Raw genomic sequence first — 13,518 nt, forward strand, 5'->3', positions numbered from 1 at the left:
AAGGGAGTGGGAGTGGAGCGTAAAGGAGAGGACAAAAGAGAAAAGCAACGGTCATAAGATTTGAAAGATGCAAGCAATCATTCAAATCCCCATTTCACCCAACCAATTTCCTCCACAACTCCACAATTCAAACTCTCTTAACAATGCTCAAGGCCGCCAAGAAGAAACTCAAATTCTGGTCCAGATCCAAGAAGCGGAAGAAAATCCCCGATCCCAACGATTTCCCTCCGCCGCCGCCCTGCCACTGCTGCACTTGCCACTGCTCCTCCGCAATCCAGCCCTCAGCTCCGCCACTTCCCCCATGGCTAGACGATCGGATCTTTCCGCCATCGGTACATCCCGAGGAAGCAGAAATCGCAGCGCCGCTTGTGGCCGCTCCGCTGTACCAGCATTACATGGATCCGGATCCGGTGTACGGAGTGCCGATCATCGTGCAAACAGATAGCAGAAGAGATGGATCGAGATCGAGAAGGTTCGCGGTTTCCGGATGTGTCGGTGATTTGGGTATCAGAATAATTGGATGCTTCTGTCCCTGTTTTCGCACTCCAGAAGCTTAGTAAGTGATTTGACTTTGAAGGAGTTGTGTGAATTGAATTTAGATTTTCACGTCCCATTTCTGCTCCGGAAATTTCTTCAATGTTACAAAACAAATCAATAATTTTTAGTAAATACATCATAATATTGTGGTTACCATATATATGTTTCACTCAACAATTTCAATCACTTTTTTTTTGTTCCAAATGTTTTTAATTTTTTAATTATGCTCCCATCCGAATTATCCATAAGTTTGTATATATATATATATATATTGATTCCAATCACACCTATGTAATTATATTGGTAATTACAATGAAATTACTTGTTCCTGTAAGGCTTTAGGTTTGGTTCTTGAGTTCTAAGTCCTTGTCACGATATTGTCCAAAGACCTTGGTCTTGGGTTTTGAGTTCTTGAACCTTGAATCTGACCAAGAGTCTTAGTTTTGAGGTTCTACGTTTCTAGTTATGAGAATTTGGATCTTGATATAGGTTCTAGTTTTTATCCTTAATTCTTAGTTCTTGTTCGGGTCCTTAGTCTTGTTCCAGGTTCTTGTTCTTTCTTTTTCGTTCCATTTCTTAAGACACTGTCCCTTAGATTTATAGTGTAAGACCTGTATTCAAGGTTTCATGCATTCCAAGCGACACCGTCTAAACCAATGTCTAATGTTTCTTATGTTCTAAGCAACACAATCTAAACCTACATTCAAGATTTCTTGCGTTCCAAGCGATGTAGTTTGAACCTACATCCAGTGCTTCATGCATTCTCTGCAATACTGTTTGAAACCTATACCTAAAACTTCTTACGTTTCAAGCGGTGTAGTCTGAAACCAGCGTTTAAAGCTTTTTACGTTCCAAGCGACGCAGTCTGAAAACCTATGCCAAAGGTTTTTTACGTTCTAGCATAGTCTAAACACCTACGCCTAAGGCTTCATACATTCCAAGCAGCTTAGTCTAAAACCTACATCCAAGACTTCTTTTATTCCAAGCGATACGGTCTGAGAACCTATGCTCAAGGCTTCATATGTTCCAAGCGACATAGTCTAAATACCTACACTCAAGGCTTCATGCGTTCTAAGCGGCCTAGTCTGAAACTTGCATCCAAAGCTTCTTACGCTCCAAGCAATTCAGTCTAAGTCATGAACATGTTGTACACTATGAGAACCAGGGGTTTCTTTAGTTTCTAAGTTTGAGGATCTAAGTTCTTTATTCTTGAGTGGTTCCTAACATTCTTCTTTGTCTTAATGGATATAGGCCTTGTGTTGGTCTTTCCTTAGTTATTGTCTACACCATTTTCTTAGTTTTTGGGATTCTTAGGTTCTTATTCTTAGGCATAAGTCATTACATGTTTTCTTAAGCCTTACCCAAATTTCAAGTAACATGCCTGAGTCATCGTGTCGTAAAGTCGTACAATGCTCTTTGTAAGTTCTAGAAGGATCTTGAATCTTGGTCAGGAGTCATTAGAGGTAATTTTATTCTTTCCCATAGACTTTGGCTTATACCCCTAACGTATTCTAATATTTTGAAATTTTATATACTCGTTCTTAAGGTCATACTTAAGTTTCTTATAACTTTGAGAAATCCTTAGGGTCTTGTCTCTGAGTTTAGATTCGTAACCTCATCAAACTGGTTGAAATCTTGAGTAAACCTTTAGGTCCTAATAAGTAAACCTTTCTTAAATTCTTAAAGTAATTTGGAGGATGCTTCCAATATTCTTCTCGACTGCATAAACATTTTTGTGTAGAAACTAAGGCTTATTGGACAACCTAATAGAGAGCTCCTTCGACCCTCGACTTCCTCGTGAATTCTTCCTCTCTCATCCCAATGAAGCTCGATGCATTCTTTGATTTAAGCTTAATGTATTAAAATTTATGCCCTAAAATCTCGAAATTAATTATTAATAATATTTTTTATTATTTTATTTACAATTTAATATTCATGGTATGAAAATCCAAAGTTATTAATGTAATCTTGTGGTTGACATACAAGAGGATCGTGTTCAAGTAATAACGTTAAAGATCTATAGTATATGGATAAGGTTGGGTGTCTTATCCTGTTAACACTATTGATACGACCTATTTTGTAATTGTTACAAATAATTTGATCCAAATCGTTTATGTGGAGACATGTAAGTGGAGGTACCCCTGTACAATGAGTTTGTATAAAACTAAACCAAGAAATATTCAATCCCTATACAATGCATGTGAGGGCTTGTCCTTTAATTTGCATGAGTGAGAATGACTCTTTTAATCGATTCAATATGCTTACCATTTTAGGAACTTACTGAACAGACAGTTGAGAACATAATATCATGAGATGAAATTTACTCTTTTTCATATAAGGGAGGTAGAGGAGTTGTTCTCTTACGTACTGATTCCGGGACTTGAATAATGGGGCATACCCTCTCATTGGTGCGAAAGGACTTGGTTTATGATTGAATTATAAACAAATTATTCATTATAGAATCAGTGGTACGTAAACTATGCAATTATAGGGGTAAATGGACTTTTGACCAATGATTAACTTACTTGTAATGATTATATCAATGGACATAACTTGTCATAGTACATAAGAATGCAACTCTAGATCTAGAGTGAAGTGACCTGATTAATTAGAGAGTTTAATTAATTAATTTTGTATCATTAGAGCTTATAATGTCACTGATTAATTAAAGAGTTTAATTAATTAATTTTGTATCATTAGAGCTTATAATCTTTAGGTCCATAAAGTCTTTTGCTAACTCACGGTAACCTAAAAAGTTCCAATTTAATATTTAATATGTTAAATATATTAATATAAAGAAAAAAAAAAAAATAGATGTAACGTGAAAGAAAATTAATATTTAATATATTAGATAAGTTAAATATAAATGAAGAAAAAAATAATAATTTGAAGAGTTAAAATTAATATTTAATATATTAGATATATGAAAAAAGAAAAATATATTTATTGTATTTAATGCAATTAAATATTAAATCAATCCATGTATATACATTAAAAATATATATATTTAAAATTCAAATGAGATTAAATTAGTTAAATATATATTAAAATGATTGATATAAGATACTCAAATATATTAGTTGAGAAAGATTCTTCTAAGTCCATGTAAATAGTACATCCAAAGTACTCTCCTAAACTCTCCTTCTTGAGGCTCGTTAAAAAATCTCCCACAAGTCTTAGTCTTGTGTTTGTGTCCACAAGATTTAACCTTGTGTTCGAGTCATAACAAAGAGATTTTATGGAATATGAAGCAGGTTGAAATATTTTAAGGAGTCTTGTCTAGTGTTTTTACAAAAGTGGAGTTCTTACTCACGTAATCAAAACTATTTCCAATGCGTCCGCTACGTAGATGAAGAGTTTATTCCCTTCCTAATGGACCTTGGTTGACGAATTTGGAGTTTTCCCCGAACCCATAAAAAAATAGACTCGATAACCATTTCTTTGATTACTCTCGATCTTGATCTCTTCTATAAAAACTGCTCTTTGACAGTTTAAATCATGAATCGCCACGTGGATTCAAGGGTAAACGTGTGATACAATTTTTCCTTTTATAAACTGGGAAACACAAGTGGATATAAAATTTCTAAACATGCATTTAAAATCAAAATAATTAAAAACTACAACGGTGTCCGTAGAGTCGATGAAAAATAGTATACAAGATAAGATGAGTTTTTCAAAGTAAACTTTCAAAATAATATTAAAAGCGACATGGATGGAGAGGATTCGATCTAAGGGCCCCTTCTGCAGCCGCATGGCTCTGCACGTTCTTGCCTCTGAGAATAGTCTAAATTCCACCTGAAAAAGAAATAGAATAACATGGAATGAGTATAAAAATACTCGGTAAGCAACCTATTTGTAGGCTCATGTCGGACTAATCCTATACACGAAGTCTTAGGCTATGTGCTCGAAACTACCTTTAATGATAGACTATGGCTCCAAGAGAAGATCCTAAGGTAATGCTCTTCGATATGGAGGAGCCCCTCTCGCTCGAACAGTGGCCAGACTCCATACCTATCTACATATTGAGCTCAAATTAGTTGATTCTCTCTAAGGGTGAAGGACAACATCTACCTGTTCCTAAGATCAGTAAACCACCTGTCACAACGCCCACTCCATGCTGGAACAATAATTACTTGCCCATTTCTCCTCATTGGATTAGAACATTAAAAGTACTTGCCACTATACCCTTTAAAGCTGGGCCAGTAAACTACCTGTTCATGTACCTCTTCGGGTTAGAAAAGTAAAACTACCTCTCTTGTGAACAATAACTATTTGTTATTTTGCCTTTCCAGGCAGAAACAGTAAACTACCTGACACTATGCCACTTGGGTTGGATTAGTAAAAAGACCATGACTCTCCTCACTAGGCACCACGAATATAATCATGTAGTAGTATACTCTCTAGGGCTACTAATATCCTCTATGGGCGACAATTAGGCCATGTGTATCAAGTATACCCTAACCTCTATCAATCAGTTTACAGATAGGGGTTGCATCCTATCCGTCCCTACTAGGTACCTGGTCAACTCATGGAAATTATAGAATTCATGACTATGTAATAGGACCAAAATATATGCAATAGTAACTCATTGCTTATGAAAACCGTGATTAGCACTCTATAGCACATAGTAATTCATCCCATTCATAACTTGACAATAACGGCTATCCAAGCCCTAAATCAATACATAATAATGAGTAAAGACATACAACATGCTCATGATAATAAACCAACTTGCTCATGATAATAAACCAACTTCAACATACTAGGAAACATATAAGTTCAATGTCTATCAAATATCACAAGAACATGCATTCAAAAGCTATATGATAGCAATATAATTAAATGGTAACGGTCACATAATCTAAGTTTAAATTCTCATGAAACTAAAATAACAAAGCTCCAAAACATACTAATAAGTCAATCTAAAACGACTCCTACAAGTATTTCTTAGGAACTTGCTCCATACGGTTACTTACTTGAATGTAGACTTCCCGAGCTTATTTCGTGTAATGACCCTAATTTTTTACTAACCTAAAGTCGCTAGCATATGCATGATGTAACTTCTTATGCGAAAATATTCATTTAAAACAATTTCATAAAATATTGTCATAGACTTACATGTTTACAATAAGATGTTAAAATAGAATAAGTGAAATATTAAAGTAAACATCAGTAGATATAAAGATAGCAATGCCCTGTACTAACCTAAGATCTATGAAATTAAATGCAACTACCCTGACAAGTTTAATGGTCTTTAATTGTGATGCCGCCCGTACATAGATGCCTTGTCTTTACCAGAAATATAGGAATAGTACGTGACTTGAGTATTTTAAGGAATACTCTATAAGTGACACCACTATTGGGGTCAGTAAATGCAAACATGCAATCATGATTAGAGGGACCTATCATTTAAAACCATCATAGAGGTGGTCTCTAGTATGGACAAATTGGATGTGGTACTTCCTTACCCACGACCCACACATGCAAACCTGAGCCCACCATGCGGGCTTGCACACCTCCTGGACCTGCATGGTTAGGCTAGTTGACTGTAGCTGAATGTCTAGAGGTACAACAAACCCTCGAGTATCATGCAACAGATCATCATCATCATAGTGTACACATACGTACTCATCATAAAAGAGGAAGTATCCCGATGTAAATGAACACACAATATACATAAAGTCCCTATACTTTTCATCTTAAATCATTCATGTGACACAACCCCACACATCCTTCACATTTTACTCTAGGTAACATGCATGCATAAGCTTTCATAGGTTAATCATTTATAACATCACTTAGGGGTTATGTATCAAAAAATTCATCATCATAATACATGTAATCCATGCACATCATCGTAACATGAGATATCATCATACTATGTCATATCATTATCATACATCTCATGTCATCATATCATAATGCATCATCATCCTAACATATCATAACATCATAATACACCACATCATCATAACATTATATCATCATCGTAGCACATCATAATATCATATGAACAAACATGTCACATACAAGGGCCATTAGACACGTGTTATCATACACAAAACAAGTCTTCTGACCGAGCCGATGGTACGACCACTTACTTAGTTGACCCAGACTGAAACTACTATGACCCCTTGATTCTAGGGTAACGCTACTCTCTGAAATTTAATTATAAGAAGTTCCACAATTAGCCTTCTACTATGGGGATTGACTCACTTAATCTAAACTAACTAAACCTAATTTGCATAAAACAATTTAAACTAGACTCCAAAAATTTAAACTAGCTAAAAGGTAGTCATACTAACCTTAAATGCTTACGAAGAGTTGAAACTAGTAGAAAAAGGTTCAAGTGTATCATATCCAAGCTGGATTAGCCAAAATGCTGCCCTAGAGCCATTAAAAAATGTAGTCTCCGAATAGCTTCAAACCGTTCAAATGGGATAATGAAATGAAGTAAGGGACCTCTCTTTTATAATGGAGGCCACTCTTCATTCTCAACGTAAGGAATGTGGGACAATTTTCCTTTTTTTTTTTCTTCTTCTAATGTTTTCGGTCTTCAAAAATGGTTCAAATTGACTAAACTCCTCAAAAGTGTCCTATAAAATAAGGGATCAAGGGATTTGGGGAGAAATGTGACTAGATTTGGGTAGAATTGATCAAATTTGTATGGAAAAAAGGAAAGAAAAACCCTCAATTTTAGTTTGTACCAATTGGGTCGGGTCGCGCACAAATTGGATCGAATAACTCGAACTGGGTCATTTTTTTCTTCTTGAGCACCTTAAACTCCTCTATAAGAAATTAAAAATCCAGAAAGTCCTTAAAAATCAGAAAAAAATAACTATTTTCCCATTAGTCTTGCCTTTTCCTTTCAAATCATTTTTTAAATCCTTATAATTCTTTTGCTACGGTTTTGGAATTACATAAACCCCTTATCCTTGCTTGAGTTCCTTAAAATTACTTGAATAGGGTATTAGAGTGATCTCAACTCTTGGTTATTCTCTTCTTTTCCTCCTCCTCTCCTTATAATGCCCGTGGAAAATCTTCTCTACCTTAGAATTAAGATCAAAAGAGCAAGACCTTTAGCTCATGCACCAACTCAGACGGTTGCAATCAGATCACAACCTTATTCAAAAATTGAAAATTTGTTACAAATAATGCTCTTTTACAAAGTCGTTAAAAACTTGATGTGACCTTGCAATCTATTGCAAGTGCACATGTAATAAAATGAATAATATTCTAAATATCGAATCAAGTTTACAAAAATTCAATTTTACAAATAAAGTCATCTAAACTTGCAACCAAAGTCGTTTCAACCCCAGTCGAAAATATATATACCTATGTGCTACAAATTAGATAAGGAATCAACTCAAGAGAAAGCTCTAATACCAAATGATAAAGAATCACGGTAAGGGAATTAAAATTCATATTACCTTGTTGATCAAATATCTCAAGGCGAAAATACTTGTTTGAGATTCGAATGACTCCACAAACAACATTGATCATATCAAGTTTGAATGATTTTAAATATGCAACCTAAACTAAGTATAATTGCAAAGAAATTTTGTCCTAATTATAAAGAATCACACCGGATTCCCTTGTTCATCGAATATCTCCATGCAAGAACACTTGTTTGAAATTCAAATCACTCCACAAAACAAGATTGATCATATCTAGCTTAAATGATTATAAACATGCAAGCTAAACTACGTAGAAGTACAAAGAAACTTAGCCATTGGCTAAAGGAAAAATGTAAGAACGCTTAGCCCTAATGATATAGAATCACTCCAAGGGGAAGTAAAATTTGAATTACTTTGTTGATCAAATATTTCAAGGCAAGAATACTTGAATGAGATTCATGATATAGAATCACTCCAAGGGGAAGTAAAATTCGAATAACCTTGTTGATCAAATATCTCAAGGCAAGAACACTTGAATGAGATTCGAATTACTCCACTAGCAAGGTTAATCGTATCAAGCTTGAGTGATTCTAAACATGCAATCAAACTATATAGAATGACAAAGAAACTTAACCCTTAACTAAATAAAGCAAAAGTTCTCTTTCTACTACATTTTTCAAGTCTCCTTTACAAATACAACATACATGATTCTATATAGTCTTCAAATGAAACTCTTAACCTTTCATTAGGCAATTCAAGAGTGGTAACATCCATACTTTTGACCATAATTAACTACTATATAAATATAAACTAGAGTAAATAAAATATCCTAAAATGCATGAATGCAACATCATAACTCTAAATTATGATCTATCCAAAATTTATAACAATGAAGTTCAAACTCTAAGTTATGATCCATCCAAAATTTGAAGTTCAATTCTCCTTCAATGTAGCACTTTTGATAATTTTAATAACATTTCAATGTCTTGATGGCCCATATCAAGATTGCTCAACTAGTCCAAATTGGTCAGGGATGGCTGTCTATGTGTACCTCACATCTCACTCTTTTGAAGAGTCTTGCACAGTTCAATTAGAACACTACTTAACTATACCTACATCCTACCGTTTTCGACATTAAAACCACAAGTCAGGTTCAACACATATTATATTAACCATTTTCTTAGAACTTTTTATAAAGACAAGAAAATAAATTTCACCTCTAGAAGTTTTAGTCCTATTTCTCTCAATACCAAAAACAAAGTCCTACGTATAGATATTTTTTCCCAGATTGCTTTAATGAACTTTTGAATCTTACACAAACTCGAGTCATTTTGAAACAAAGGGTAGAGTTTAGGAGTATTGAACGGCCTCAGTCCAATGCCAGAAACGAAAGCTACCATTTATCCTAAATAAATATGATTTAAAATACAAAAGAAAAAGCAAACCAAGCTATTTAACGAGAAAACTACTCATTGACAACAAATAATAATCACCCAAATAATAAAAATAATAGAAAAATAGAAAGCAAAAGGCGAAGAAATAATTTAACAGACAATATCATATGAATTGGTGGAAAGAAAACTTGCACGTTTTTTCAATGTTAATGGACAAATGAAGATAGTAAAATTTGTGTTGTGCATTTTCGGTTCGAGGATCATTTGGTGTTCGCTAATATGCACTTATTTCTGAAAAACTCGCATCCATGATGCAAAAATACCATCTCGAACAACAATGATGCCTCTTTCCACTCTCGAAATTTTACCATAGTTTTTATTCTTGAACTGTTTAGAAGTGCATTCGATCAAACAGAACTCCTCATTCAAAATAGTGTCGAAGTCCATACTAAAAGTAGATTCCCTAAAATGAGCTACTCAGAAACCCTCCCATACGCATTTAAGGAAGTGATATCAATTTACAAATTGATCAAGCAACCTCTATACAGTTTCAATATGATTCTTGGGTAACATCTATGACCAAGAAACCTGTGTATGTACAGTCAAATCTTAAAAAATAACAACGTTAGATATACAACATGTCCAAAACAATAGAAGCTATATAGAAATGTGAACTAGTTTGACTGTAATAATTGTACCCATACTACTATATTACATGGGTTGAGTTGTTGGAATAATGCCTAAAAAGATTCCACTGTGGATACGAAGATGCATGGTGGCCTCAAATGCCTTCTTATAGCCAATTCACAGGTCAAGCCTCTAGGTCCGGGCCATCATTTTGGTAATTTGACCTCACATTCTGATCACAAAAACACAGCTCAATGGCAAATAACAAATAGGATGTACTTTTTCTTGAAGGCTTATTCTACTTATTTTATTTTGGTTCAACTTTCATAATCTCTCTCTATATTTTTCAACGTTTTAATTTAGTCTCTCAACTTTAGGACGGTTGATTGTTTGCTTCTCAAAGGTTGAGGAGCATTTTCTACTATTGGTCTCTATTGAAAGTAAATTGTAATTTTCAAGAAATCTTTTGATTTATTCAATGAGACTTTTTGGAATATGTTAGGGTCCATATTATGTATTTTCTTAGGTAGTTATGGCATCTCTAGAATCTTCTTCAAACACTATAAACTCACTATAAACTGAGGTATTTTCCATCCCTTGTATACAATCAAGCAACCAAGCTTTAGTTGAGCATCCTCAATTCCTTGTGTACAATCAAGCAATCAAGCTCTAATTATGCTATGATTCTGCCCACTTTCTTTTTACTTTAATCTCTATCGGTTCACCATATCTACGAAAAGTCTCTTATTTTAAAGAAAAAACAAAGACGAACTAGCTTTCTTAACTCTTACCAAGTTCAAATGAAAGAGAAAGGGAGAGATTTACCTCCAGCAATGTAATGTAGTAGAAATCCTCCATGTGTTGCATTAGCGCACTTCCATCTCTAATTGAGCGGAATATATTAATTTCTGTGTTCAAAACTTTCTCAACAAGTTCCTTTTCACCCCTCAACTGCAGAATGGTTAAACTGATAAACAAAAACTATTGGTAGTAGAAACATTAGGTCAGTTCATGGGTAGGCCAGTCAATTTCAAGATTATGAGTTTTTTTTTTTTTTTTTGGGAGAAAAATCAATTTATACCCCTAAGTTTTAAACATTGTATCGATTAAAACCTCAAACTAATAAATACTGTATCGATATAACATATTCTTTCATCTGTGAATCGATTTAGACTCTCCATTAAAATTTCAAACTTTTAATGCATAACTTTCACACGTGTATAAAACTTATTTAAATACAAGGAAGACGAATGTAAATTAGAGAAAAATGCAAAAATCAACTAGACAGTACCAATTTTCTTTAGTGGTTTTTCATCTACTCGTCTTTCTCTACTTCTCTCAAATTCTTTAGAAAGAATTACGTGATAATTTTTCTTGCTATCATAGTAGAGAATAATTTAATATAGGCGATTTCACTGTAAATCACTATCAAATGGTCATATTTGATTCACTTAAGAAAGTTTAGGATTTAAATGTTACAATTATTAGTTTGGGATTGAAATAGATATAACTCCAAATTTCAGGGGTATAAATTGAAAATGTTCCAAAGTTCAAGATTATGGTCAAAGGGCAAGAAACTTACAAATTCATTCACTAAAACATCTGGTGTAGACTCCCCAATGACATCACCTAGATAACCATCTGCGTGAAGCTCCATGTTTTCCTGGATTGAACGTGGCAATTGCTGTTACCAATTTTCAATTGAATTCAAAAGCGTTTCTTCTACAGTTATTTTGGCGTTCTTACATGCATTATAACAGGAATCCACTTCCATTGTTAATAACAGAAGTAAGTGGATCTCAATTCAACGAGAATCTAATGCTTGTTTAGAAATCGCAACTTGATATGTTCATGTAACCACACCAATATTTCATATAAGGAACAAGTATAGTACTTCTTGCTCCCAAATATTGAAGATTATAATTCCTAGTCTGACTTCGTTTATTTTTTTTTTCACTGAACAGATATGTTGGATTGAAAATTTTAGCATTGCTTCCCTTTCTATATTGAGGCCAAGTTCACAAAAAAAGGATTGAAATAAAAATAATAATCAACAAGAAATGTAACAACCAAAAAAAAAAAAAAAACTAAATAATTAAATAATTAAAATAATAATTTTCCCTAAACTACTCCCCACTAACCCCCTCTCTCTCCCAACTATCTCTCCTCAACCAACTCATCCGTAAAAAAAAACCCAAATCAGAATAGTGGATGCATCTGAGGTTCCTACAATGAAAAAAAAAAAATACTGGATGCATATGAGGTTCCTACAATGAAAAAAAAATACTCCTACCATGAAAGAAGAATACCAACAACCAGATTTGCAAGGAGAGCTGGAGATTTAATTATTGGAGAGAGATCTTGCTTTGTTATTACGGTAAGTCATATTTCAGATCTCTTTTTCATTTATCCCAATCAGATTTCCTTTTCCTTTATCTAATTAATCTGAATAAGATCTCTTGTTACCTGCCCATTTATTTAGATTTTTGGTTATGATGTTAGGTCATAGAAAAAAATAACCAGAACATATTTTCTTTTCCTTTGTCTAATTATTCAGAATTAGATCCCTTGTTCTGTTGCCAGATATTTAGATTTTTGGTTATGATGGTAGGTCATAGAAAATAACTAGAACAGAGGCAAATATTTGTCAACATAACAGATAGAAAAATAAATTGAAAATAGAGAGTAAAAGAGAAGAATCTGAACAAAAAAAAATTAATAGGTAAATAAGAAAGGAAAGATTTGAAATGAAAATTTATTGTGAATTTTAGATTTTAACAAAATTAAAGGGAAGAAAAAAAAATAAAATACATATAAGATAAATGAAAGATTTGGAAAGAAGAATTAATTAGAATACAAAAAAAAATATGAGATGACGGTAGAGGCAAAGTAGTGCTAACAAAATCAAAAGAAGAGAGAAAATATATATATCTATATATATATATATATAGAAGGCCGAAAACAGTAAACAAAATCAAAAGTAAAGAGAGAAAAGTAGAAATGCACGGAAAAGAAAAAAAAAAACTAAAGAGCATGAAGCAGGAAAGAAGAAAAAGAGAAAATAAAGAGAGCCGGAAAGGAGTAAAAAAAAAAAATAGAGAGAAGGCATAGAGAGTAAAAAAAGGCAGGGAAGAAGAAAATACAAAGAAGGCCACAAAGTAAAAAAAAAATAAAAAATAAAAATAGAGAGAAGGCATACAGAGTAAAAAAAAAAAACAGGGAAGAAGAAAATACAAAGAAGGCCAGAATATAAAATCAAAAGAAAAAAACACAGAGGAAGAGAAAAATAAAAGGGAAGAGTTGGGAGTAAGAATGGATCCGAATTGACCAACAATATGATTAAGTAAGTATCGATTAAAAATTGGTCAAGAATATGTCTTGAACAAAAATTGAGAGAAAAAGCAGAGTAAAGAAAGAATATCAAAAGACAAGAGAGAAGTCAATCGAAATAAAAAATAGAAAATGAAATCTTAATATAAATAGAATATATATATAATATGTGTATATCTATTTAGAGGTATATTATAACGTTCCAAGACTTTATCTATGCAAAGTCTTTAATG

The 13,518-nt window shown here is 33.3% G+C and overlaps 1 protein-coding gene across 4 annotated transcripts in view; it reads right to left on the minus strand.

Annotated features, from left to right (window-relative positions):
* Positions 1–9,802: 9,802 nt before the first annotated feature.
* Positions 9,803–13,518, minus strand: part of LOC111792861 — a 33,816-nt gene continuing 30,100 nt past the window's right edge. For all 4 annotated transcript variants that reach the window (XM_023674469.1, XM_023674478.1, XM_023674486.1 and 1 more), the window contains 3 exons: positions 11,538–11,618; positions 10,781–10,906; positions 9,803–10,187 (listed from right to left, as the gene is read on the minus strand). In XM_023674469.1, the coding sequence (XP_023530237.1) occupies positions 10,140–10,187; positions 10,781–10,906; positions 11,538–11,618 (255 nt within the window). In that variant the 3' untranslated portion in view covers positions 9,803–10,139. The remainder of the gene's footprint in view (positions 10,188–10,780; positions 10,907–11,537; positions 11,619–13,518) is intronic.

The sequence above is a fragment of the Cucurbita pepo genome, chromosome LG01 (assembly GCF_002806865.2).
Source record: "Cucurbita pepo subsp. pepo cultivar mu-cu-16 chromosome LG01, ASM280686v2, whole genome shotgun sequence".
NCBI lineage: Eukaryota > Viridiplantae > Streptophyta > Magnoliopsida > Cucurbitales > Cucurbitaceae > Cucurbita > Cucurbita pepo.